General features: G+C 53.2%; 2 protein-coding genes and 1 pseudogene across 2 annotated transcripts in view; 2 read left to right on the forward strand and 1 right to left on the reverse strand.

The window, feature by feature from the left end:
* The window catches only part of LOC130860594 (ATP-binding cassette sub-family A member 17-like), a 137,088-nt gene extending 133,519 nt beyond the window's left edge, over nt 1-3,569 (forward strand). The window contains exons 28-31 of the mRNA XM_057749001.1: nt 1,849-2,019; nt 2,272-2,462; nt 2,606-2,679; nt 3,306-3,569. Of these exons, the coding sequence (XP_057604984.1) occupies nt 1,849-2,019; nt 2,272-2,462; nt 2,606-2,679; nt 3,306-3,536 (667 nt within the window). The 3' untranslated portion in view covers nt 3,537-3,569. The remainder of the gene's footprint in view (nt 1-1,848; nt 2,020-2,271; nt 2,463-2,605; nt 2,680-3,305) is intronic.
* On the reverse strand, nt 503-1,362 carry LOC130860595 (nucleophosmin-like; annotated as a pseudogene).
* A 3,222-nt stretch (nt 3,570-6,791) lies between the features above and the next one.
* CCNF (cyclin F) lies at nt 6,792-26,769 on the forward strand. Its single transcript, XM_057696060.1, has 17 exons — nt 6,792-6,870; nt 7,923-8,077; nt 9,107-9,213; nt 10,138-10,205; nt 11,534-11,727; nt 12,131-12,184; nt 12,807-12,911; nt 13,225-13,302; nt 16,103-16,254; nt 18,172-18,336; nt 20,234-20,357; nt 20,640-20,820; nt 21,164-21,251; nt 23,068-23,167; nt 23,245-23,372; nt 23,978-24,147; nt 24,758-26,769. The coding sequence occupies exons 1-17, from the start codon at nt 6,855-6,857 to the stop codon at nt 25,252-25,254; spliced, it is 2,382 nt and encodes a 793-aa protein (XP_057552043.1). The 5' UTR covers nt 6,792-6,854; the 3' UTR covers nt 25,255-26,769.
* The last annotated feature ends 1,120 nt before the right edge of the window (nt 26,770-27,889 follow it).

The raw sequence follows: 27,889 nt of genomic DNA on the forward strand, positions 1-27,889 counted from the left end.
CACACTGCGCCCCTGCAGGCTGTCAGCAGTACCCCACCCTTGGGACTGGGAAGTCAGAGGTGCCCAGGGGTTAGATGATGTTGCCCTGTCTCTTTCTTCTGTTGACTTCAGTTTCAAGCATGTTTTTGTGTTTCCTTGCATCCTTTTTTTTTACTTTATTAAAATACTGAGTTTATTTCACATGTATATTGTTGTCTCCCCACCATTTCCATTTGTCTGACCACCACTACTACTATGTCCTATCATAACATTCCATGCATACTTAAAACCAAGCAAAGGGTGGAGTTCCATCTTTAGTATATGTGCTCCTGAAGCGAGTACTGGAGTTCCATCTTTAAAAACTAAACAGGAATTTTGGACAACGCATTCTTGGCAATGGAACCTGGACAACATTTATCAGACATGGTAGGGAAAGTTCTCACTCTGCATTATTAAAAGGACAGCCAGATATCAACTGTTACAGAAATGAAATAAGATGGAAAATTTTAACAAACTGTTTAAACTATTTTCTTAAAAAGACGTCCTCCACTGCCAGAGATCTTGAATAGCCTCCTTGTCAGTCATCCAGAAACAATTCTTCACATAATCGATGGACTTGGCTTCCACTTTGGAAAGGGAGTCACTTTTTCTATACTTGCTTACATTTTTGCTTTAATGTCTTCCACAGAGCTGTCTTTTCTGCGTTTTGGCAGTTTTTTCCTATTTTTTTGAAGGATTCTTGACCTTTTGATCTTGGTGTTGATGGTTTTGAGTCTTTTCCATTCTGATTTGATTTTTGTGCATTTTTGGCTGGAGTATCTCATACAGATTTCTTTACTGGAGATTTTTCTTCAGCTTCCTCATCATCAAAGTCAGCATCAGCATCATCTTCATCATCTTCATCTTTATCAGCAGCAAGTTTTACTTTTTTCTGTGGAAACTTGCTACCACTTCCAGGGACAGGGCACTTTCCAGATATACTTCGGAGTTTCACATCCTGCTCCTCTTCGTCTTCTGACTCTGCATCCTCCTCCACAGCTACTAAGTGCTGTCCACTAATATGCACAGGCCCTGAACCACACTTCAACCGTAAGACCACAGTGGTGTTATTTCAAAGTCCCCAAGAGAAACTGATACAGACATTTTCAAAGTTGCCAGTGTTACTTTAATTGGACTGCCTTCATAATTCATCACCTCTGCTTCAACAATGTGCAATTTATCCTTTGCCCCAGCCCCTAAACTGACCATTCTTAAAGATAACTGGTGCTCATTTTCATCATTATCCTCCTTAATGTGATAATCTTTGTCGGCCTTTAGTTCACAACCGAAAAGATAGTTCTGGGGCCTCAGGGGGCTCATGTCCATGTCCATCATATCTTCCATGGGTTGGTGGCACACACTTAGGTGGGAGAGAAGGCGGACGGAGATAAACGACTACTGTCCCGAAGAACAGCCGTGCAGGACAGAATCACACCAGGGACTCCTTGCATCTTTTGATGGCGAAATGAGTTAACACTTGGGAAGTTTAGAACAGTACCTCGTACACTGTAAATGCTATGTGTTTGTTAAAAAAAAAGTTAGCTAAAATGGCTCTATGTCCTTACCCCCCAGCAACCATAGAGACCCTCAAAGGAGATTCATGGGCCATGTGCTCACCCTGGACCGAACCCTGAGTCCAGGGGAATGGTTTAGATGCTGAGTGGACAGCCAAGTCAAAGTGCATCCCTGGGGGAGGATGGTGGGCCATGTTACTGAATGCCCTATCATGGGGTGTAAGCACTCCTTAATAGAAAAGAAAGAAGGGGGGGAAGATTGCACTACTGGAAACTTATGATTGCCAATCACCCAAATTCTCCCACTCTGCCCCAGTGGAGGCAACAAGCGGAAGCTGAGCGCTGGCATTGCCCTGCTTGGAGAGCCCACAGTCATCTTCCTGGACGAGCCGTCCACTGGCATGGACCCCATGGCCCGGCGCCTGCTCTGGGGCACCGTGGCGAGGGCCCGCAAGTCTGGCAAGGCCATTATCATCACCTCCCACAGGTAGAGCCAGGACAGGGGCTGTGGGACAGGTGGGCTCGGAGGGACTGGGTGGACAGAAGACCTGTCAGCATCTGGTGAAGAGTCTCTGAGGAGAGTCCCCAGGCTCTACCATGTGGGCCACACCCTGAGCATGAGAATCAGGAAGAGCCTCATCTGGGCATCAACACCTTCCCGTCTGCACAAGCCTTTGACGTGGAGGGCAGGTATCAGCATCCCCCAGCCCTTTGTCAGACCTCCACCCCCTCTCCCCAGCATGGAGGAGTGTGAGGCCTTGTGCACCCGGCTGGCGATCATGGTGCAGGGTCAGTTCAAGTGCCTGGGCAGCCCACAGCACCTCAAGAGTAAGTTTGGCAGCGGCTACTCCCTATGGGCCAAGATCAGGAGCGATGGGCAGCAGGAGGCCCTGGAGGAATTCAAGGCATTCGTGGACTTGACTTTCCCAGGTGTGTGCTGTTGTGCAGAGGGCATCTGTGTGTCTGTCCATCCCTGACCCTTGGGATGAAGACCACGATTCTGTGGGCCCAGGCCGCCCTCCCCTGGCCGTCTAGCCCAGCCCTCAGGAGGACACGGTCTCTCCATTGTGCAGGCAGCGTCCTGGAAGATGAGCACCAAGGGATGGTCCATTACCACCTGCCCAGTGATGACCTCAGCTGGGCGAAGGTAAGCGCATACCTGGGCATCAGTGGGAGCACACCGCTAATGTCACCCACTTTCTGGGGTTCTCTCTTTCAGGTGGAAGTCTTATTCAGTGCTGCTGCAAAATTCATGTGGATTTCATAGAAAATAAGAATGTTTGAGCTAGACGGAACCTCAGAGATCCGCTCCTCCCGCCCCCTCATTTCACAGAGAGGGGAGCAGGCCCAGAGAGGGGATGCCATATGCCCAGGGTCGCACAGCAAGCCAGGGACCCAGCAGGGGCCTCTGCCTTCTGGCACCACTCCCAGCCAGGGTCCCTTTCTCTGAGATCACAGACAGCTGAATTCCTTAGGACTGGCTTCTTTTTTTTTTTTTTTTTGGCACACGGGCTTAGTTGCTCCGCGGCATGTGGGATCTTCCTGGAGCTGGGATCGAACCTGTGACCTCTGCATTGGCAGGCGGATTCTTAACCACTGCGCCACCTAGGAAGCCCAGGACTGGCTTCTTGAGAGGTGGTCTGGGAGCAGCTGAGAGATGGATGGGCCTTTGGGGGGCTTTGTAACAACCCCAAAGACCCTTCCTCTTTTCACCCCCTCCTGCCTCCTCTTCCCTGTGCCCATCATCCACAGCAGCCTCCTCCCTTCACACAGGTGTTTGGCATTATGGAGGAAGCCAAGAAGAAGTACATGTTGGAAGACTACTCCGTCAACCAGGTCTCTCTGGAGGACATCTTCCTGAGCTTCACCTGCCCTGCGCCCCCCACCCAAAGGAAAAACAAACAAGGGAAGGCGGAGCCAGCAGGCCCCTCATTACCCTCTCCACCTCCCACTCCATCTTCCTCCCAGCCTCCCACTCCACCTCCATTCAGGCCTTCCTCCTGACCTCCCTTCCAGCCTCCCTCTCCTCCTCACTCTCCACCTGCCTCCTGGCCTCCCTCCCAGCCTCCCTCACCACTTCCCTCAAAGTCTGTCTCGCTGTAATAAAGAGTTCCCAGTGCCAAGTTAGCCCAGGTGTACACAGCCTGCCATGGGCTGCCAGGGGTACAGAGGCAACTTGAAGACCCAGTGACCTCAGCTTGGGGGTGGAGGAGTGGGGGCAGCTCTATGCCAGGTTGAGGCCACTCACCTCAGAGGCCTGGTGGAGAACCCAGGTGCAGTTCTGTGGAAAAGGATCCCCTTGAGTCCCACCTGGGTGGCCTGCAGCCTCATCAAGACCTGGCCAGGGAAGCAGCCTCAGAGGAGCACCTGCCATGTCCTGTCAGGAGCATGAAGGCTGGGGGGTGACCATGGTTGTAATGATGCTGCAGTTCTGAAGGTAGGAGGAGAGAAGAGGTTGACAAGTTTGCAAACCTAAGTCACCATTTTTCAATATTTAAGTATTTGGATTTGTGGGGCTGTTTGTCCTCTGCCCCGGCCCACGTGGATATTAGGGGTGAGCCTGTATGTGGCCCTCCATTAACCCATGATGTGGACATGATTATTACCCCCATTGCCCAGAAGAATAAGCTGAGACTTAGAGATATCCAGCAACTTTCCATGGTCAGCAGCTGGGAGAGCCAGGATTCAACTGAGGCAGAATTTCTCAAAGTGGGGTTCCTGACCAGAAGCATCCATATCATCCAGAAACTTGTTAGAAATGCAGATTCTTGGGCCCCACCCCAGACCCGTTGAATCAGAACTTTAGGGGGTGAGGCCCAACAAGCTGTGTTAACAGGTGCTTCGGATGCAGCTCAGGCATGAGAAGCACTGAGCTAAGTGCTTCTGGATGGTTCTGAGCTCAGACCATCCAGCCTGAGTGCAGATGAATGTGGCTATGCACATTTGTCACGAGGGCTCTCCTCTGAGAAATGCCCTGTCAAATAGCCTTTCCCTCTCCAGTATGGTCACACCGGCCCCTCTACAAAGCCCTCCCTCCCTTCTCAGCTAACCTCTGGGAAAGTGCTGTCTACTGTCCCTGCCCCTACTCCCTACCTCCCCTCACCACTCACCAAAAGTACAATGTTGTCACATCCCTGGCGACCACAGTCACTGCGTCCTTTTTTCCTGTGACTGCTCTGAGGCACTTCACAGTGTCCCCTACCCCCTTCTCCCCCACTGCACCAGGTCCCCTCATGGCCCCTCACCTGTAGGCTCCTCTTCCTTTCTCCCTGAGTGGTGGATTGCCTCAGGCTCCCAGCCTGCTTCAATTTTCCTTACTCTCCCCTCTGTGCCCTGCCACCCTTGAGTTTTTTCTCCTTCACCCCCAGGCCTTCAACTGCCATCTTATTTCAGTCAGAAACTTCCTTGAGCTCCCAACAATCTAGACCCTTCCAGGGAGTTCTCTCATCTTCCTGAAGCCCAATGGGAAATGGGCTCTTCTCACACCCTGTGGGAGTGGCTCCGCTGGGCCCAGGGGCTCTCACTGCCACGGTAGTGGGTGGGGGCGAAGGATGGCATGCCTGCAGCAGAGCCAAGAGAAGAACACCTATTTCCTGAAAAATAAGAAAACTTTGCCTCTGAATAAATAAAGAGAGTTGTAAGGACATAGGAGCAAGACAGAGGACAACTGAGAGACTTTGAGTGATCAGGGTGATGTTTGGACTCCACAGAGATGCAGCATCACAGGGGAGTGAGAGCATGACCGAATGACTCGCTCGTCTGCTCGTCGGTGAATCCAGTTTCAGTCCCTTTATGGGGCCACCAAAATCTAACACACAGAGTGCATCTCTGCCCTGGGGAGACCAGCAACAAAGTAACAGTGCAGGGGGAGGACAACAAAATACCAAGTTGGGAAATAGTAACCAATGGAAACAAATGTGTGGTGCAAAAGCCTGAAAACCCTTAGGGTCCTGTGGATTCTCCTGTTTTCTGGTGTCATCTGGGGAGCAGGCCCCAAGCTTACTCTGCACTACCCACTCCTCTGCCTGTGCACACCACCCCTGCCCCCTCCTCCACCCCCAGCTTCCAAGGCCTCATATACCACATTGTGATCATCGTTCACTTCTCGTCTGCTGCTCCAGGCTGGCATGGAGCCTTGGCATGGCTCCTGTGTGTGTTCAGCTGCTGAGCACAGACCAAGTACCCTAAAGGCAGTGAGCATAAGGCTGGAGGGACAGGGTGCTGTCTGAGGTTGTGGGGAAGGGAGGAGGAGAGCCTTGACCCAGGTTCTCTGGCTTCTCCAGGAAAAGCCACTCTGTCCTCTTCCAACAAACACTTCTCCCAAGAGATTGCAATTCTTTCCTTGTCAGAATGTCTCATGAAAGAGGTGGGATGTGAGCTGGTTCCTTAAAGACAGACTGCCTTTCGGGACAGACTGGGTGGGGACTGCCTAATACGTGAGTAAACAGAATGCTCAGCTGTGGCTGCAGCAGCCAGCAAAGCAAGCAGGTGTGCACTTCTATTTTAGTAGGGCTCCCAGGTGATAGCGAGGAAGACACTGGGGACTGACAGGGATGGAGGAGGGGTAAAGGGAAGAAGGATTCAAATGCGCTGGATGAGTCAATGAAGATTTCGAGCCCCGAGTCTCTGGACTCCATTTACTGCATTACGATCTATGCCAACAGCGACTTGGCCACGGAACAAGGGGTCTCCTCGCCAGGAGCAAAGGAGGGAAGCAGGGTGTGCGGCCTCGGGATACGGGCCGGAAAGGTCAGGGGCAACCTTGGTAAGGTGCCGCCCGCAGATGCCGGTTCGCCTGGGTCCACGCAGGTAGAAGACTACGTCGGGGTTCTTGATCGGAGACCCCGGGCTCGGAGGCGCGGCCGATCGGCTCAGACCTTCACTGACGACCCACTGTGCGCCGTCGGCTCCGGTCGCCGGGACCTCTGCCTCCGAGTCAACCGCAAGGTCCAGGCCAGGTCCACGCAGGCCGGAACGGACCCAGAGAAGCTGCTGCCTGCAGCCGCGCTCCCTCTGGATCCCGCGGGGGCCGGGGAGGCGGAGCGGCCGCGCAAGCTCCACCAATCAAAAGCCCGCGTTCGAATTCGCATCCTGGTGCGGCCAATCGCGAGCGCCCGAAACAGAGGGGGGGCGGGGAGGGGGAGGGGCCCGGCGGAGCAGTAGCGTGTGCCCCCCCCCCAGACGGGCCAATGGGAGCGCCAGGCGTATTTGAAAACTCAGGCGGGCGGCGGGCGGGCCTGCGCCTGCGTGTGGCGGCGCTCTCTGGGCCGGCGGGCCGCTCTGGCAGCGATAGCCAAGACGGCGACGACTGCAGCCACGACTATGGGGAGCGGAGGCGGTGAGCGCGGGGCGGGGGGCGCGGCGGGGCGGCCTCGAGACTGAGCAGGGCCGGCTGGAGCCCTTGTGCCCGAGGTGCGGGTCGTCCCAGCGGAGCCCGCCCGGCGCGCGGTTTAAATGCCCGGCGGCGCCCTGTTCAGCGTGAAAGCGGCGCGCGGGGCCCGCCACCTGTCGAGGGCTGTGAGCGCCGCTGAGGTTTCCGTGGTTATTATCGTGGCTGTCCTAGAGCAAGGGTATGAGAAAAATGGGATAAAACGCGGGGATCGGTCGCCCTGCGCGTATGCTTGGCTTTCGCAGCGCGTTAATTGCTGATGGGAAGACCCAGCTGAGGAGCGAGGGGAGGGGGCCGGAAGAAGCCCTGCGGAGGGAGTCGTGCTGGTGGGAGAGCAGCCACCTCCTGTCGGGACTGGAGGAAGGAAAGGTTGGAAAACCGGGTGAATGTAGGTGATGGGCTTCTCCTGCTTCAAACTTCTAGAGTCAGGAAGGAGTTGGTGGAATTGAAGTTGGAAGGACACTGTGGGGAGAGAGGACACGGAGACTGGCTGGGCAGCTCTGACATCCGCAGAGCTGGGAATGGCCTGGCCTCCACGTCCACCCTTGGCTTCTCTGCAGGGTGGATCCTCCTAGTTTGGAAAATCAGACTGTTTAAGTCCACAGATCCTTATTAACATTATGCATTTTAGTCATGTGTGCAAATAAGAACAAAGAGATCAGCAAGGGTCAGGGCGCCTCCCTGAGAATGAAACACAAGGCTAAGCATCACCAGTGTTGGCTGCTTTTTCCCCCTTCCTGGTTGTCATCTGGGCTCTGGATCAGGTTTCCCAATAGCCAAGTTACATGATTACTATTCACCATAAATGTTTATTGAACATTTGAATGAATGATGATGTCTTCTGTACCATTACTACTCCTTTATTTAATCTTTGTCTGGGACTGTAAATATGGCTGGGGCAGAGGACAGTAACTGTTAAAGCATGTTCAGATGTAACTTTCCATATCAGCACAACTTGCTTCCAACACATCACTTACACCATTCTGACTTTTTTTCTTAAGTGATCCACTGTAGGTGTGCCAAGTGTTTCTGTTATCCTACAAAGCGAAGAATAAGAAGGAGACCCCGAAACCTAACGATCTTGAATCTCCCTGAAGATGTGCTCTTTCATATCCTGAAATGGCTTTCTGTGGGAGACATCCTCGCTGTCCGAGCTGTAAGTTGTCAGATGGAAATAGTGCAGCCCTGGCATTGTTGGTTATACCATGAAGGCTTCGTGTCTTAAATGTCAGAACAAAAACTTTGGCTACAAAGGAGGGTAGAGGAAACAAAGGTGATATTGGTAATAGATGCTTGGGGTTGTTCTGATTGCAGGAAAGCTAAAACGTAGGATACCAAGGTTTGAGTCTGCTCGTTGCAATGTTTATTTTAACAGAGAAAGTACCTTTTTATGGCAGTGAAATTTGCATCCCTCAAGAAATAAGGTAGTATTAAGAAGAAAAATAGAATGTTCTTGAGGACAAATCCCATATCACATCCAGCACTGAAGGGGACCCTGGGAGTTATTTTGCAGATATTGGAACTGCAGCCTCACTTTGAGTGACTTAACCGAGGGCATACAGCAAATTGGTGGGGGAACACCAATAAGAACCCACTTCTCTGACTCCCAGACCTGCCCCCATTGTGTTCATAATATCCATGGGTGCTGAATTTCCAATGGGAGTGGAAGTTTTAGCCCTTAAAATGCTCACCCGTGCTCAGGGCCCCCAGCCTGGGCACTTCCTGCCATCGTCCAGGGCAGAGGTCCTACCTGAGGCTGCTGTCATGTATTTCAGTCTTTTCTGAGAGCCCCCATTGACCTCCAGGCTCCAAGTGTGCTCCCACTAGCAAGACCCTAAGTAGAGGAGCTCAAAACAGATTTCTGACCTACCTGTTCCCCTTAGAGTTGGTTTCCGTTATCCTTGCAGGTATATAGCATTATATCCCCTTTCTCAGCCTAGACACTTATTCCTCCTTCTAGGACCACTGTCCCCACCTACCCTTAGAGCCACAGAGAAAATTGTTTCTGGGCTCTTTTCTCTATTCAAAGCAACTGTTAGTTACTTTGATACACAGAGACTGGGCCTTTACTACTAGGCTGGGGAGGGAGACGGGAGACCCTACATCTCTACACCCTGTCTTCAAGCAGGGCTTCTGGGAGGTCCCTTGATTAACACCCCCTCACCCCACTTCCGTTGTTCTTCAGGTGCACTCCCACCTGAAGTACCTGGTGGACAACCATGCCAGCGTGTGGGCGTGTGCCAGCTTCCAGGAGCTGTGGCCTTCTCCAAAGAACCTGAAGCTCTTTGAAAGGTACCTCTGCACCCTGAGAACAGTGTGGCTTTCTCACACCTTTGGGCCTCCCTGCTGTGCCCGTCTGTATCTCAGGCCTGAGCTGGGAACAATTTTCCTCTTTCTTGTTGCCCCCAGGGAGTGACTGAGGGCTGTCGACCTCACCCATCGAGTCACACAACTTCCAGCACGGTCATGGGTCATCTGCACCACCAGCACAGGCCTGACTCTCATTAGCCAACAGCCGTGCTTCCAAAGGGTCCACTTGGGTGGTGACCCATCCCATGTGACTCACATGCAGGTCACCTGCATGTGGAAACTTTCCTCAGCCCTCTTCTTTTGGTCAGAACCATGTGATTTGAATCCTATTGCATTATACTCACTGGCTGATCCCACCCAGACCCTGCCGGGATTGGGACCTAGAGGAAGGGCCAGAGGGGCTGCGACCTGTGGTGTTCCAGTGGTCATGGGCAGGCTGCCTGAGACGTAGTCCACCAATCACACAATATACCCGTTTAAAGTGTACAACTTAATGGTTTCTAATATATTCACAGAGTTGTGCAATCATCAACACTAACTTTAGGACGTTCTCATGACCCCCGCATGAAGCGCCAGAACCATTAGCAGTCACTCCCTGTTTTCCCTATAATAACCCAAACCCTAGGCAACCACTCATCCGCTTTCTGTCTCTATGGATTTGCCTATTCTGGACATTTCATATGTGTGGAATCATACAACATGTGGACTTTCGTGACTGTCTTCTTTCACTTAAGCATGTTTTCAAGGCTCATCCATGTTGTAGCATGTCATAGATAATTGATATTTAGCTTCATTACCAAAATAATTTTCTGTTCAGAAAATAGGTACTGTAGTTTCAAGTGCTGTGGTGGGACATAACCTTTATGGAATAAAATAGTGCGATATTTCATTTTCTTAATGTTCTAGGGCTGCTGAAAAAGGGAATTTTGAAGCTGCTGTGAAGCTGGGCATAGCCTACCTCTACAATGAAGGCCGTAAGTCCTTGTGGGGCTGGGACCGGGGCTGGCCTCACCCCACCTGGTATTGACATTTTAGAACAAACACGAGGGACTTCCTGGCAGTCCAGTGGTTAAGACTCCATGCTTCCATTGCAGGGGGCGCTGGTTAGATCCCTGGTCTAAGAACTAAGATCCTGCGTGCCATGCAGTGTGGCCAAAAAACAAACAAAAAAACCCAAATAGAACAAGCACGAGCTCTTGCCTGTGTTAGCAGTTTAGTCGCTGTCCTTGCTATGTCTGGCTGTGTACCATCCCCCCTGGGGAGCTTGTGCCAGAGGCGTCCTGCTCGGTGACCCATTGATGAACTTTGATTTTGTAGGTTAGGGGAGTCATCTCTTTTTTTAACAAAACTTTAATTTCGATTGACGACAAGTGACTCTGAGTGGAGATTCAGAATGGGTGCTATTCAGGCAAGCCGCCCCACCCTGCCACCGGCCGCCTAGTTAACATCACGGCCCATGCGTAGACCCCACTTCTCTCCTTAGCCACAGCTCATCTGAGGAACCTGGGGCAGCGGTCAAAGTGAGCCTGATGCCTGGCGTTAGTAACACAAGGAGCCAAGGCTCCAAGTGGAGGCAAGCAGGTCAAAGCCAGCCTGGTACCTAGATTCCTTCACTCTCAAGGGACAGGTGCTTCTCCAAAGAACTTGGTGCGGCCCCCTCTCCCAATTCCTGCCTTCTGCTGAGCACACTAAGGAACGAGCCTGCAGTTCATCCCGTCCCAGCTCCCAAGATGCATACAAACTATTCCTGCTTCTAAAAGACCTGGCATCTTGCTGAGAGGTCGCCCCGGTCGCAGCTGGTTGATGGGACTGTTGGGCCTGGAGATGATGAGCAGTTCTGCTCCCATCCTTCTGTCAGATGGCTCTGCCTAGACAGAATTCACACACCCTTAGCTCACCCATCTAGTGCGTACAGTCCATTGGCTTCCATATCTTTACAGAGTTGTGCAGCCATCACCACTCATTTTGGAATATTCTCATTACCCCAAAAAGAAACCCCCTACCCGTTAACAGGGGGCTGGGCAGCAATTCCCCACAGGAGGGAGGGCATGTGATGCCACCACGGAAGGCACCTTCCTGGATCTTCAGAATCCAGGCTGCTGGGGGGAGCCGTAGGGCACTTGGTTCACAAAACACAGGAAGAAAAGGGAGGCGCCCCTGTCCTGGCTCTTCTGTCCTAAAATACCAGCAACTTCACGTTGCAGTGGCTTAAGGGTTTAGACTTTCCAAAAAAGACTATGGGGAACGTTCCCTCCCCCTCCTCCAGAGACATCCTGGGGCTATGTTCTGTCTGTCTCTGCAGTGTCTGTGTCTGATGAGGCCCGGGCAGAAGTAAATGGCTTGAAGGCCTCTCGCTTCTTCAGTCTCGCCGAGCGACTGAATGTGGGCGCCGCACCCTTCATCTGGCTCTTCATCCGCCCGCCTTGGTCAGTGTCCGGAAGCTGCTGCAAGGCCGTGGTTCATGAGAGCCTCAGGGCGGAATGCCAGCTGCAGAAAGTGAGTCCTGGCAAGGCATGCTCATGGGGCAGGCTGTGCTGGGTGGGCCGAACCCCATGGGTCCCAGGAGGTGAGAAAACCTTGAGCAGAGATGCTGTGGACCGTGTGAAGTCAGGGACCTGAGGGCAGTGGAGGCACAGAATACAGTGCAGGTGTGGGCGCATCTGCAAGTGACCAGCAGAAAAGGCCTCGGACCCAGGGTCAGGGAGTTGGGGAAGGGGCTGGGCTGCAAACGGGTTGACTGCTAGAAAGGCAGGACTGAGGCTCCGTGAAGCAGTTGGCCTGCAGGGAGCAGTCCTCTGTGCGGAGGGGCCCGGCAGGGGGCAGGAGGACCCACACAGAGAGGCAGCCCCTGGGAAGTTCTCTCCGCTGACAGTCACCCCTCCTCCTCTGCTTTCTCTAGACTCACAGAGCGTCCATACTGCACTGCCTGGGGAGGGTGCTGAGTCTCTTCGAGGTGAGTTCCCTCATCCGTCCCATGGGGCCTGTGTTGCTTGGTGTCCGGGTGAGCACGCAGGGCACAGTGGGTCTGCATTTCGTGCTGCTTGCCTTTCTGGCAGCTGTAAGCTCGAAGGACCAGGAACTGCATGAAAGGCAGCAGAAGGGGGCTTCCAGGGTTCAAAGCCAAGATGATCCCCATCTGTGAGGCTGTATGGAGCCAGGCAGAGCATCTTAGCTGGACAGGACCCCAAGCTCTGCTACTGGTGGGTCCCTCCCACTCACGCAGACCTGTCTACTTAGCGAGCTTGAAGAGCCCCTTCTGCAGTAGTCTTGGGGGAGGTGGTGGCTTATGGTGACAGGTGCTCTACCAGCAGCAGGTAGGGACACTGAGTGTGAGCAAGGAGCTGGAAGACCTTGGGAAACCCTTCCCTGTCATCTTCCGGGCAGTGCCCAGAGCCGAGTCCAGCACAGATCTCATGCAGGAGGAAGCTGGGCCTGAGGGCAGAGCTCGTGGGCCCATGCCACGTTGGTTGTCAAATCACGTATCTTCAGAGAAGTTGTTTTTACTCTAATTTAGTTAACTCATTTTATTAAAGATGAGAGCAGTATGTGTGGTTACTTAGAGGCACTTATTCTAGGATGAAGAGAAACAGAAGCAAGCCCGGGACCTGTTTGAAGAGTCTGCTAATCAGGGGTGTTTGACCAGCTCATACCTCCTCTGGGAAAGTGACAGAAGGATGGATGTGAGTGGGCCCAGGTCTGGGGAGAGGATAGATTATGTTGGCCAGAGGCACAGTCTCCAGAGTAGCCCTTGGACAAAGTTCTGCCAGTGCAGTGGGGGGTCCTTCTGGGGCCCTGGGAGCTGTTGGTCATTGGGCTGTTCTCAGCACTGCCCCGAAAACAACCACCACCATTTGGGGGATAAAGGGCTGGGAAGAAAGCACAGCTGGGGACCCTCTGGAGGTGTGGGGGGGGAACATTTAAGAACCCCATAGGTTGGTTCTGTCTCTCCAGAGACATGACCATATAAGGGCATGGTGACTCTCCTCTTGACAGATGTCAGATCCCGGCCGATGCCTCCACAGCTTCCGGAAACTCAGGGACTTTGCTGCCAAAGGCTGCTGGGAAGCGCAGGTGAGCTGGGAGCTGGCCTTTGTCCTGACACCTCCTCTCGTGGGAACCCCGGGGGCAAGAATGCTGGGTTCCCACCCAGGAGGCTGTAAGAGTGGCCCAGGGCTTGGAATTGAGTCTAAAGAAGTTCAGCTCTGAGATATAGGGGGAGGAGAGCCCAGAAGTGCTTTCCTCCTCTCTGTCCATTGCACCTAAGACACCCAGCCTCTTAACTTCTAAGTGCTGTGGACTACCTCGGCTATCAAAATGTATACAGCTCCCTAAAGTTGGCCTGTAGGGAAAGCATCTTGGCAACAGAACTTGAGGTTCCTTAGAGCAGATGGGCATGTGGATTGCTGTCCTCTTCTTGTTATCTGATCTGCTCACCAGATTGTCCAGTGTTAGAACCAGGACATCAGGGGTTTGTAGTTGTCATTCTCCAGACACTCTCCCTGTACGGCTGTAAAGAAGTCATTATTTCAAGACAAATCAAAGAAGGTCCACCTTTACCAAGCTGGTCGAAGCTCACTGTTTTTTAAAAAAATTAATTAATTCTTATTTATTGGCTGCGTTGGGTCTTTGTTGCTGCGTGCAGGCTTTCTCTAGTTGGGGAAAGTGGGGGCTACTCAAATGGTACAAATCAACCGGTTTGCAAGGCAGAAATAGACACAGATGTAGAGAACAAACATAGAGACACCAAATGGGGAAGACTGGGGTGGGGGGGCAGGTTGGGGTGGGATGAATTGGAGATTGGGCCTGCCATATATACATTACTAATAAGAAAAATATCAAATTGTACACTTTAAATATATGCAGTTTATTGTATGTCAAAAAACAAAAAGCAGGGGCTACTCTTCGTTGCAGTATGCAGGCTTCTCATTGCAGTGGCTTCTCTTGTTGCGGAGTATGGGCTCTACACATGCAGGCTTCAGTAGCTGCAGAGCATGGGCTCAGTAGTTGTGGCTTGCAGGCTCTAGAGCGCAGGCTCAGTAGTTGTGGTGCACAGGCTTAGTTGCTCCATGGCATGTGGGATCTTCCCAGACCAGGGCTTGAACCCGTGTCCTCTGCATTGGCAGGCAGATTCTTAACCACTGTGCTACCAGGGAAGCCTGAAGCTCGCTCTTGTCACCTCACCAAGTTGGGGGTTGAGAGTCATCTGCCCTTAAAAGCTAGGGAAGAAATCACAAAGAGGGATGTCCCACCAGACACATCACAGGACGTTGTGATGTTTATGTCCCAAAAGGCACTCAGCAAGTTTACAAGAAATACAACAATGAACAATGCAGTTCTAGTTCAAGCTCAGACTAATCAATAAGAACAGTAAGGCCCCATAGAAGTTTACAGGGCCTTGGTATACTCAAAAAAGAGGAAATAAATACAAGCAGTCAAAATACGGGGCAGGTTTGACCTCACTACTAGTCAAAAAGGCACACGTTTAAAGAGATTGTGGCTGATCACATTAGCAAATCATGCACACATATTCGTTGTGTTTTTGAGTGGATAGCTAGTAACTTCTGAAAATATACATTTTTAACAATAGCAGTTTTTGCCAGCAAAGATGTGATAAAATAGTGTTCCTGTGAGTGGGTGTGACAATCTGTGCAGGCCTTTCAGAAAGCGCCTGGGCACTGGTAGCTCCTGTGGGTTGACAGTGTGAGCAGAAGGTGCACAAGGCTGCACAAAGGTGACCCTCAATGTGACAAAACCAACAGAAACTCCCTCAAAGGAAAACCAGGGGAAACATGCTTACCGAAGTCTCCTATCACAAGGAACCACGTTATCGTTAAGCGGGCAAAGAAAAGATAACATGTATGTGTTCCGTGATCACAAATGCTCATGCACACTGCTACGAGTGCATAGAAAACTCTGGAAGGAAATAATAGAGATGGTTGACAGTAACCATCGAGGGCTTGGTGGGCCCCGGGTGGGTCCTGAGCAAGGTGCTCATGCCACCTCAGTTAATCCTCGTGGCATCTGCCAAAGCAGCTGCTGTCGTGCCATTCGGTGAAAAGGGAAACCAAGGTGCAATAAAGCCCCCAGTTCGCCTGTGGTTTCACACAGACCCAGCCAGGTCTTAAAGCCGGATCATTTGAGCCCCCAGCGAGCTCTAGGCCACTTTGCTATGTGGGCTTCCCCAAAGCATCAGCTTTCATTAGGGGGCAGTGTGCAGAAACAAACTTAATTTAAAAGAAAATACTGGCAGGACTTCCCTAGTGGCGCAGTGGTTAAGAATCTGCCTGCCATTGCAAGGGACACAGGTTTGAGTCCTGGTCTGGGAAGATCCCACATGCCATGGAGCAGCTAAGCCTGTGCACCACAACTACTGAGCCTGTGCTCTAGAACCCATGATCCACAACTACTGAGCCCGTGCCACAACTGCTGTGTGCCTAGAGCCCATGTTCCACAACAAGAGAAGCCACTGCAATGAGAAGCCTGTGCACCACAACGAAGAGTAGCCCCAACTTTCCACAACTAGAGAAAGCCCGTGTGCAGCAACAAAGATCCAATGTAGCCAAAAATTAAATTAATCCATTAGTTAATTAATTTTTTAAAAAAGACAGAAAAGACAGGAATTGGCTGCAGAGCTGTGCCGGGTGGGACGTTGACTGACATCCCATTATACACCTTTTGTCCCTTTTTAAATGTTCTATCATGATATGTTACTTATTTCCAAAAGAATAATTAAAATCTTGGCCCTCCTGGTTCCAGAAAGCTTAGAAGGTGTAAGTGGGGCCGTGTGTTTACAGACAGAATCCTCGAATATGGAAGCAGGAACCTCAGACCCCCTGCTCCCTGCTTATCCCGTGAGTCTTTCCATCCTCAGCTGTCTCTAGCCAAAGCCTGTGCACATGGAAACCAGCTCGGACTGGAAGCGAAAGCCTCCAATGAGATAGTCTGCCAGCTGTTCCAGGCCTCCCACGCTGTCAGTAAGCAGAGGGTCTTCTCTGTGCAGAAGGGACTCAACGACACAATGAGGTGAGGGATCCGAGCCAAAGCTTCTGGTGGGGAGGGAGGCAAAGTGACAGCCATCTCAGCGTGATGGGGTCTGTCTGTTATTTCAGCTGAGCCTCCTGTCACAGGGCCCCTGCAGCATCCGTGTGTGTGTGTGTGTGTGTGTTTTCTAAAACTAGTAATGCATAAGTTATCCAGGGCTTTGAAGAGAAGAATTTCCCACATAAATGTCTGCTCTCTCCAGTGTTCCTTTTTAAGCCTCAGAATATATTAAACCACTTTAAACATCTTTCAAAAATGATGCCAAGAAACCACCTTTTCTTTCCAGCCCATCATCATGGGCATCAGCGTGGGGGTTGGCTGGGCAGCTGCCGTGTGCCTGCAGCTTTGGAACCTCCACGACCTGCCTCTGCTGGCAGGTCCATTTCCTCTGAGGTTGGGAGATAACATACTTTTACACTCAATCACAGAACATGTTAGTAAAACGGAAAATTTTTTAAGCTTACGCCAGAGAGTTCACATACATTTTAGATTTATAATGGGCAGACAATGCCCAGTACCTGGTACGCTCTTGTCCCTGAAGAGGCTTTGTCTCTACTCACAGCAGGGGGTGCGGCGTCCTGTGCTCTCACATTAAATGTCATCAAGCTGCTCTGCTTTTCAGTCCTGTGCCCTCCGGTGCTCCCCCCCACCCCCCGCCCCTGCCTTGTGCCCTCCCAGTCTGCCCTTTTTTTTGGTGGTGGAGGGGAACTGTTGCTATGCCTTTGTGTGTTGGGGGTGGGGGGGTTAACATAAATTTAACTTTTTGATTTTCAAGAGCTAAAGTAGTTTTATTGAAATAATATCATTTCAACCCCTGAGCTAAGAATCTTTCCATTTTCCTCTGTGCTAAGCTACAATTGACCTTTTCCCTTTTTTTTCCATTGAGTTATAATTGACATGTAACATTAGTTTCAGGTTTAACCATTTTAAAGTGTACAGTTCAGTTGGTCTGTTTTTATAAGTCAGATCATTGCGCTTATCAAGGGTGTCTGCATAGGGAGCTTCCTCTTCTGCTCCCAGTAGGGGCTAGTGTGAACCTCAAACACCTGGCCTGGGCCTCCTTCCTCCCCTGCTGCACCCTCTTCATCCCACCTCCTTCCTCCCCTCCCCCACTCGGCCCCCCTCCTTCCCTCTGCCTGTGAGAGATGCTCCTGTCTGGGCTGACACCCAGAGCCAGCCCTCCTGTCTGCACAGAATCCCTCACCATCACGTTTCTTCTCTCTCTTGCTTCTGTTCTCCCCATCTCTCCATTGTTCAAAAAGGTGTTCACTGTGCTCGGGCATCCTTGCCATTGAGCCCATTGTCGTCTTGTGACATCTGCGTCCCTGGCTCGGCTTTTAGTCCCGTTGAGAAGGAACCCTGTGTCTGTTGGCTCTGCTGGCCCACGTGCTCCGTCACAGTTGCTGGGTGGCTGAGAACTCCAGCTCACGGGTTCACTGCATCCTGCTTTAGCTGAATTCCTGGCTCTTTGCTCCACTGCAGAGGGTTGTGATAAATGACCCCACGGGTGAGAGCTCCTCAGGGAGAGGACGAGTTTGCAGGACAGTAAGCTTTGAATGACTTTTCTCCTGTCCTGTGACCTGTCCCAGCTCCAAAAAGTAGACCCACTTTGCCCCCTTACAAGTGATGGTTCAGGCTCATACAGTGCCCAGGGGCCCCAGGATGGGGGAGGCATCGTACGCTTATGTGCAGCTCACCTGCCTCCTAGCAACAAAGTCAGGAGTCGTGGGGCCTCCCAGCCCCTTGGCCAGGGTGTCTCAGCCTTGGACAGATGCCTGGGTAAGCTGATCATGCCTGAAGTGACCGCTCGCCCCTTGGGACAGATCACCGGGCAAGAATGGGAGACGAGACACTCGTGAAGTCTTGGCCTAGTTTTCAGGGATGGTGCTCTTCCCACAGGTACATTCTCATCGATTGGCTGGTAGAGGTCGCAACTATGAAGGACTTCTCGAGCCTGTGCCTTCACCTGACTGTAGAGTGCGTGGACCGGTACCTGCGGAGGCGGCTGGTGCCCCGGTACAGGCTCCAGCTGCTGGGCATTGCCTGCATGGTCATCTGCACCCGGTGAGAAGCCCCCCGGGCCGGGCCTATAGATAGGACACAGCATGCTGGCCCTGCCCAGTTCACAGGCTGGCTTTTCAGTGGAACAAGCCTGCAGCACCCCACCTCCTTATGTCGGGGGTTTTCATTTTGGGGGGGTGCCCATGCCGAGTGGTCCTCCCCACACGGGGGTTTCAGGGCTGACCCTTGGTGTGTGGGCAGCTGCTCATCCCACCACTCGGCCTTAGGACCTGGAATGGCCTCACTCAGGCAGGCTTAGGCTGTAACCCTCTTCCCTGGCCCCTGAGGGCAGCACAGGGATGAGGGAGGGTCACCGTTGGCTGTCCTTGCCAGTCAGGTTCTCAACTCTGTCCAGAGACCTGCATGTCGTAGGTCTCGGTCTGCCCCCCCACCCCCTTCCAACCAGGGGCAGGATGCGTGGGCAGGATGTGTCCTCCTCAGAGAGGCAGCCTGCCCCTACGGCAGCTCGGACTTAAAATCAGACTATCTTAAGTTCTACCTAAACCTACCTTCCTAAAACTAATACCTTTCCAGCCAGTTTTGCCTTTGGACACACTGTGGATGGCAGTTCCCACCATACATTTTGCATTTTCTTATTTTCCTAAATTGGACGTTTCCTACATGGGCTGCCATCTCCCCTGGGCAGTGCTTTCCAGACCAACATCCTTATCTATAAGGCTTGCGGGGAGGAACAGGCTGACTGCACACAGTGGTGTCAACTACGGAGAAACTGATTTGTCTTTTGCATGGTAATCTAAAGGCTTGTGTCACTGGGATGGTTTATCTGTTTCATGAGGTCATGAAGGAGCACCAGGTCCTGACTTGCTCTCTGCTACCTGCCAAGACCCCTGAGGCCACCAGGTATACCTTTGCAGTGAGCTCAGTCACATGGGAAGTGTGGTTTCTAGGTGGCCGTGGAAGCAGGGTCCTGTGTCCACAGGTGGCAGGAGTGTGGGCTCAGGGTCAGTGAGCAGATGCTACACACTGTCCGGCGCCTCTCACATGTGCTCTTGGAACCCAGTGTTCCAGGTCTTGTCACCAGAGAGGGCTGAACAGACAGGTCCCCAGCCTCCCTGGATCTAAACAACATAGTTAATGTCCTTGCAGTCAGAGATTGAGGTACTGGACCATGGCTGCTGTCAGTGAGATAATTGCTTTAGAAGACTTTTAGAGGCTGAGATGTCCCTACATCCATTCTCAAAGCAGCACCTACCGCCACTGCAAGCACAGGGCTCTCATCCACCCCACTTGTGTAACATCCCCCCAGCACCTGCGGTCCCCACAACTCCTGTCCTCTCTCTTGGCCAAGCCAATAGCAAACGCAGGGGTTGCAGAGTCCTGATGACAGAGTGGCCAAGGACTCGGCCCCTGTCCACCCTTGTGTGGGGAGGTGCCCTCAGCAGGCCACTGGACCAACGTGTTCCCTGATAGTTGGCGCTGGTGGAGAGTAGAGAACAGGGTGACCACCTGCCTAAGCACAGTCCAGTTCCCACAACCAGACCCCACGCTGGGTCCAGACCTTCAAATAACTGGCTAGCGCTGGCTCACCTGCCTTCTGGGTTGAAGTTGTTTATACTCACTCCATAGAAGCTGGCACAAGGAGGGCAGACCCTCATCCCTCAGGTCATGAAGAGGATTGACCCATCATGTCATTCATGGGTGCATTTTGCAGGAACACCTGTGTGCCCAGCAGTCCTGCCACTGGTCTGTGGAGCTAACTGCCCTTCCCTCTGAGCCCCCACAACAGACTCATGTGACCTTTTCAGTGCCCTTCAGGGGCCAGGGGCAGCCGGGCCCATTCTTTGGACCCCCCGACCCCCTGCCCCATCACTGAAGCCTAAAGTGATTGCCTCACTGAGGGGAGTGGGCTCAGCACTCAGACCCCTTGTTAACACTCCAGGTTCATCAGCAAAGAGATCCTGACCATCCGAGAGGCTGTGTGGCTCACAGACAATACATACAAATATGAGGACCTGGTGAGGATGATGGGAGAGATCATCTCTGCCCTGGAAGGGAAGATTCGAGTAAGTGGCCACTTGCTTTTTCCTTTCGAATCAAAGTTGAGGTCACATGAGGGCATGGGAGGAGCAGAGGGCACCTGTGTGGCTTTGAGATTCCCTGCTCTGGGAAGCCTTCCTGGGCCCAGAGGGCGTGAGGCCAGAGCTGTTCAATGTGCACAGCAGTCAGGCCAGACGCTGTGCTGGCCACACCGAGGGTGGTGTGTCTAAGGTCCAGGCTCCCCACCCAATGGGTGGAGGGGCCCTCTGCAGACTGAGACCCCACGTCCACCTCCCTGTTCCCTCTAGGTCCCCACTGTGGTAGATTACAAGGATGTCCTGCTGACGCTGGTCCCCATGGTGCCAAGAACTCAGCACCTGTGCAGTTTCCTCTGCGAGCTCTCTCTACTGCACACCAGCCTGGCCGCCTACGCCCCGGCCCACTTGGCTGCAGCCGCCCTGCTCCTGGCGAGGCTGACGCACGGGCAGAGTAAGGAGCCGGTCCTCCCCGCCAGCCACTCAGAGCACCAGGTCCAGGGATCCCTGGAGTCAGGAGCTGGTGCTCAGATCCAAGGGGGTTGGAGGGAGCAAAAGAAGTGTGTTCACCTCTCCTGGAGAAGGAAACACCAGAATGCACTATAAAAGCCATTGTTTGGGGGTGAGATTAGAGACAGTTCTAGCTTTGTTTCCCATGCTGTTGACAGTGAGCACGTATGTGCTGTGCACGGGGCCTTTTCAACCCTGAGCCCTAGGAAACTCCATCCCAGAACCATCAGGGCAGTGGTGTACGAGTGGCAAAGGAACCGCCCCATTATTCCTGCTTTCCTCCCCAGCACAGCCCTGGACCACTCGGTTATGGGACCTCACTGGGTTCTCCTGTGAAGACCTCATCCCCTGTGTCTTAAGCCTTCATCAAAAGTGGTAAGTGTGTGTCCTCAATACCGCTCTCACGGGAGGGCTGTCAAGTCACTCAGACCTTCCCCACGTGAGCTGCGTGTCTCAGGGTTGACATTTAGGAATTCCAGGGCCATGTTGCTTATTTCACACATTTTTACATTTGATGTGTGAGCAACAGCTCCTCCCGGCCCAAACCTAATTCCACGGGCAGTGGAACATAAGAAAAAATGAGACCGTCTCCCGAACTGATGGTAATTCAGTGTAGGACAGGTTGGCATCCAGCTCTGGAGCTGGCAGGCTGCAGCCCCGGCCACATGCCTGCCGAGTTTCCCTCAGTCCTTGGCCCTTTTCGTCGACTGTCTCAGCTTGGCTGGCAGAGTCGCTCCCCCCACTCCTGGGTCCCACCCACACTCCACACCATGTGGTGTGTATCTGCTAAAGCCCCCAGGGACCTCCTTTCTCAGCCAGGCCACGCTGCCTCAGTGTCCCCGTCCCCTTCACAAGGGTCCAGGTAATTCTGGCTTTCTGCCTGTCCCCAGACGCTTCCTGGGAGACTTAACCACTTCCAAGATACAGAACACATCTAAACGCCAACCTCTGACCCGAGCCACAGACCCCCCCGGCCAGCTTGTCCACGCTGGGCCATTCTTCCTCGTAGATTTCATTTAGTGCTTGGTGGACAAGGCCCCAGTTATCCTATCAGAGACCTCAGGCCAGCCCATTTCTGCTTCTCTGTCCCTGCATCCCAGCAGTTCTCAGGGCCAGTGCACTTTCTTCACACATCTTGGGACCTGGTCCCCTCGGCCACTGCTGCCCACAGTCACTGCCCCAGCCGCCTCCCGGATTTCCACAGGGCAGCCTCTGAGCACAGCACTTCTGCTTACACCTTGGGAGTGAAATCAAAACGTGGGTACAGGCCAAAGATTCCTCTGACCGGCCCAAGGGGCCTTGTCTGCTGCTTCTCCCCCTCCCCGCTGACATGGGGAGCCTGTCAGCACTTCCTGGGGCCGTGTGTGAACCCTGTTCCTCTTGCAGGACCCAGACCCCGTCACTGGTGGACAGGAGCAAGGGTGACAGCAGCAGGTCAGCATGCATCTGACCCTGAGGTTGCTGAGACCAGTGCGGAGTCGGAGCCTGACCCGGCTGCCGAAAGCTGCTGCTCGGCTGCCTCCCTGCTTCTGCCCCAGTTTTTTTTTTTTTTCCCAACCCAGATAAACTGGAAACATATTTATTTACAAATGAAATTTTTTTTTAAAGTGTACAATTCAACAGGCTCTTGGTACACTCAGAGCTGTGCGACTGTCACCACAATTAATTCTAGAACATCTTCACCCTCAAAAGAAATCCACCCTCCCTATTACCTTCATCTCTCTGCCTCCCCACCAGACCCCAGCAAACACTAATTTCCATTTCTTGGCTCTGGATGAGGCCTTACATGACCTGCCTCTCACCTACACAATGTTTCCACTGTATGAAGAGCCCACTGGTTGGAGGGACCACATCTTGTTTATTCATTAGTGCATTGATGGACATTTGGGGGTTTTCTACCTTCCAGCTATTGTGAATAGTGCCCCTGTGAACATTTGTGTCCAAGTTTCCACGTGAACCCCCATTCCCCTTTTTCTTGGGGATGCATCTGAGGGTCATAGGTGACTCTAGGTTTCACCGAGGAACCGCCAGACTGCGCACAGTGGTGCTGGGCTTCACTCCCATCACTGGGCTGGTTTTGAAAATGTCCTCTCTCACTTCAGTGAGTGGAGGCTGAGGATGGGAGCCTTTGGGGTGGGGGTACCAGCGCCACCTGCCCCCTGCTGCCCCTCATGTGTCCCTCTGTCAGCAGCTTCCACGATGATGCCCCCAAGGACTACAGGCAGGTCTCTCTCACTGCCGTGAAGCAGCGATTCGAGGACAAGCGCTACGAAGAGATCAGCCAGGAAGAGGTGCAGATGGGCGCTGGGGAGGGGGCTCCGCCTGCCCTGGGGGCCTCGCCCTCTCTCTGACCCCAGCTTCCCCTCAGGTGCTGAGCTACGGCCAGCTGTGTGCAGCCCTAGGGGTGAAACAAGAGAGCCTGGAACCCGCTTCTTTCCTCAGCGCAGGGGACATTCACACCTTCCTTAGCTCTCCCTCTGGAAGGAGAACCAAGAGGTGAGTGAGCCCTGTGGGCAGAGCCACTGGGGCCCCTGAGGTGCAGCAGGGAGAGCAGGTCCCCAGAAAACTGAAGCTGCAGCTGATGACCTCCACGGCCTGCAGTCCTGTCTCCTTTCCCCAGCGTGGCGCTTTGGTCCTGCCTGGCTCCCTGCAAGGGACGGTGGTCTTGAGCACAGGTTGGGCGCACTTGGGCTCTGGCCCTGCCTCATGCCCAGCATGAGCCACCGGGGGCCACTGTGCTCCACCATGTTGTGTCACCCCCAGCACTCCAGCTGCACCCTGACTGATGGGTGTATGTGTACCCCACTTACCCGTCTCTTCCATCTCAACGTCCCAGCTGTAATGGCAGGAATAACCTCCCCTCCCCACCTCACCCACCTGAAGAACTCCTATCCACCCTACAAACTCCAGAGGAGCAGGAACCTCGCCATGCTGCTGGCCCTGCCTCTGCGAATCTGCCCTGAGCTTCTGAGGGCAGTTCCTGGGTGGCTGTACTGTCCCTGCTCACGGCACACAGGGGCAGAGTGGGCAGGTGCCAAGAACCAGTCTGGGCCTCCCAACGCTGCCACCCGTGACCAGGATCCCACTCTCCCACCTCACAGGAAACGGGAGAACAGCCTCCAGGAGGATAGGGGCAGCTTCGTCACCACGCCCACTGCAGAGCTGTCCAGTCAGGAGGACACGCTGCTGGGCAGCTTCCTGGACTGGAGCCTGGACTACTGCTCTGGCTATGAGGGTGACCAGGAGAGCGAGGGCGAGAAGGAGGGCGATGGTGAGTGCTGGGGCACAGTGGGCAAGGGCGCCCCTGGACACAGGTAGACGTGAGAGAACACAGCCCCTGCAACACCAGTCCACAGGGAGGATGGGATGTGGGCCCAACCTGCGCCCAACTCCAGCTGGACCTGTGCTGATGCAAGGACCTCATCAGGAAAGGGACAGAGGGATAGATCTTTCTAGAAGGTTGTGTGAGATGTGCCCCCCCGCTGCCCTGTGGGGCTCTGTGCCTCAGGCAGGCATCCCTGCAGGGCAGGCTGCAGGATGCTCTGTCTCCACGTCTTGTCAGCCATCTGAATAGGAAGCCCAGTTCAAGACAGCTTCTGTTGATTTTCCAATTGCTTATTTTTGTGTCCGTTTAGGGGATTAAGTAAAGTATTAGTTTGTTTGTTGTCACTTCCTACTGTCCCCCAAGTCACCTTGGGTATTACCCCAAGACTGAAAGGAGACACTTCACCCTCAATTTCTTACAAAAAGGAAAGGGGACTGTCCAGCAAGGTTGAGGATGTATGGCTAAGAGCTGGACCCTGGACTCCCCAGGTCCCGACCGAGCACGGGGTCACCCTGATGCCTGGACTATGGCCTGACCTCTCCTCCATCTCCCACAGTGACGGCTCCCAGCGGTGTCCTCGATGTCACCATGGTCTACCTGAACCCAGAACAGCACTGCTGCCAGGAATCGAGCGATGAGGAAGCCTACACAGAAGAGGAGGAAGAGGAGAAGGAGGAGGAGGGGGGCTGGGACACACAGGCATTGGCCCCCGGCAGCCAGAGGCCTCAGACCGCAGGGCTCAAGCCCACTCTGTGCAGCAGGAGGGGGCCTGGCAAGGACATCACAACCTCAGGGTACTCCTCTGTCAGCAGTGTGAGTCCTACAAACTCTGCAGACGGCTTGGGGGCCCCTCCCCGATCTACCTCAGTGCTGTCCCTGGGCAGTGACTTGAACACACAGCCTTGCCACCATCACTCCAGGAAGTCTTGTTTACAGTGTCGCCCCCCAAGCCCCCCAGAGAGTTGTGCTCCCCAACAACAGGTGAAGAGGAAAAACCTGTCCGCCCACAGTGAGGAGGAGGAGGACGTGAACTTGGGCTTTCTGAAGCTGTGAGTGTGTCAGAGTGTCTGCTGCAGTGAATGTTTGCTGAGGGAGGGCTGTGTTGTGCTAGCGAGGGGAGGGGTGCTGGAGACAGACCGCTGTAGACCCCTGGTGGCGGTCACACAGGAGACAGAGAGGAGAACTCGGGGCAGTAAGTTTCTTTGTCCAGGGCAGCCCATTGCAAGCCATCAGGATGTCTAAATCACAGCAAACAAAAACCCAGATCCTTCTCTTTGGAAAGTCTAGCCTCGAAGCCATCATGCCATACCGTGTGAAGCCTATTTCTCTGTGCCTCCTCTGTCTGTGCTGCTTTCTCTGGGAAACTTAAGCTCACGTCCTGAACTTCCCAGGCCCACCAAGCCCGGGGCACCCCAGGAGCCAAGAGCTTTCACAGCTGAGAACGTGTAATCCTGGCACAGCTCACCCCTCCCCGATCTGTCTGGTTTGGGGTCCCAGGGGGAGCTATCAGCTCTGAGCACACCACCGTCCCTGTGCCCACACTGGCCTGCCCTGCCCCAGGCATCCGTACTTTCCTCACTGGGTGGTGGTCCTGAGGTGTGGGAACTCTGCCCCGTGCATCGTCATAGGCTGTGTATGAATGCCGGGCATGAGGGCCCTGACTTTTCTGCAGGCCAGGGCCTTGATGTCTTGGTCGTGGGCTCTCTCCCTCCCATATTCTCAGCTTATTTTAGAAATCTGTCCCTTCTCCTGTGATGGTTTGTCTGTGTCCCCAACAGATGGTGTCTGCATGTTTATCTCTCTGCACTGAATTTCTGGGCCATTTCTTTCCCTGTCTTTACTGCCATCCTTCATCCCTCTAAGATCAAAACAAAAGAAAAATTAAAAATAGAAGGTATTAAAGAAAACAGAAGGTATTAAATTTTTAAAAATTCTCAACATTATTTAGGCTCAACTAAAAAAAAGAAAATTTGATTCAAACCCCTCAGTGCTATCCTAACACTGTATGCAAAACCAATTTTCCCAGAGAGGTTAGCCAGAAAAAAATTAAATGTCATTTGTAACATCTGAGGTGACCAAGATACAAGATACAGAAGAGCAAGACTCAGAGGACCTGTTTGCTGGGTGAAGGTGCATCTACTGTGGGCTCCTGATAATGACCACAGAGACGCGGGGTCTGACCAAGACCGACCCTGACCTCTCCCCTGCTGGGGTGACCACTGACACATTCATCCTGCTAACAGCTTTTGTTTCCTCTCAAAATATCAGAAAGAACCACTTAGCCAGGAGTGTCCCCCAAATGCTCTTGAACCAAAACTACAGAGACAGGGAGATGGTGACTCCATGAGGCTTTTCTAGGTGCTTGATTTCCCACGGGAGCTCTTTTTGCTACTGTAGAATTCTGACCACCCCAGGTCAGGCATGGCTGAGTAAGGGAACCCCAGCCTTGGGACTGCAGACCTCCCTGTTGACTGTGTGCCCCTAGGCATGTGCGAGCCTCAGTCTTCTCATCTGTAAGATGGGGCAATAATACCTACCTCACAGGGGTGTTGTGAGGATTAAATGTGATGAGGATAGTAGCAGCTGAGTGATGTGCATGTCTGAACTGCCTTGTCCCCTGGTCCATGGCACCTTATCAAAATCCAAAAGTTCTCTGCCTTCTTCCACTCCAGTGGGGACCTAGTACTACCTGACCGTGGGGTGGGGTCTCCCTGTGTCTTCTAAGCACTGACTGAAGCCTTCTCCCTTCTCCTCTTACCTCACAGAGAATCTCATTTTAGGCAAGAATGCCATCAGCCTCCCCGCAATAGGCAAGAGAACAGGCCACTTTCAACGGAGGGGCCCACCCTAAGGCCTGTCCCAGGGCCGCCTGGGTCCCGACCCCCTTCCCCTCCTCTGCCTGGCACCATTAACTCCCCTTCTTCGTGTCTCTGTCCTTTGCTGCGGCACCTTCCTATTAGCAACAGTGAAGTGGACACATCTCCATCTTTAAACAACCCCTCCCAGATCTGCTCTCCCCTGAGATTTCTGGGCCCCGTGGGGTTGGCATTCATCCTTTCTCTTGTTACCTCCAATTACAGTGGACCTTGCTGCCTGCACCACTTCTCCCAGCCAGCATCTGTCCCTATAGTCCCCGCTCCCCAGGTGTCTCCTGAGCCTCTGAAGGCCCCATTCCCCATCCCGTGGACACCCCCTCCTGGGATAGCCTCCTGTGGTTTCTGCGACACGAGGCTCTGCTGTCCCCCCACCTCTCTGGGCTCCAGCTCCTCTTCACCTATCCCCGTCCATGCACACCTGCCCCACCTTGGACCAGCTTGCCCGACCATTGCTCTGTGTGCCACATCCTTGGCTCCTGGGCTTCATCCCCCTCGGCCCAGGTGCCCACTGATGCCTCCCCTGGATGGCATCACCTCACCAACATGTGCAAAAGTGGACAGTCTTTCCTCCCAACACACGTCATCCTCACCTCTAGCGACTGCAGTAAATACCCACTGGGCCCCTCCACGTGCCTTGCCCTGTGCTAGGTGGCCCGGGTCAGCAAGGCAGCAGCGCCCTGCTTTACAGCGCCTTCAACACAGAGACGAAGCCAACCGTTAAGCGATCACAGGTGCCACCATCTACTCAGTTATCCAAACCAGAAGCCTGCGTGTCACCCGAGGTCCTCACCCGCGTTCCCTCCGTAGCTCCC

The sequence above is a fragment of the Hippopotamus amphibius genome, chromosome 9, assembly GCF_030028045.1.
Source record: "Hippopotamus amphibius kiboko isolate mHipAmp2 chromosome 9, mHipAmp2.hap2, whole genome shotgun sequence".
NCBI classification, from domain to species: Eukaryota; Metazoa; Chordata; class Mammalia; order Artiodactyla; family Hippopotamidae; genus Hippopotamus; species Hippopotamus amphibius.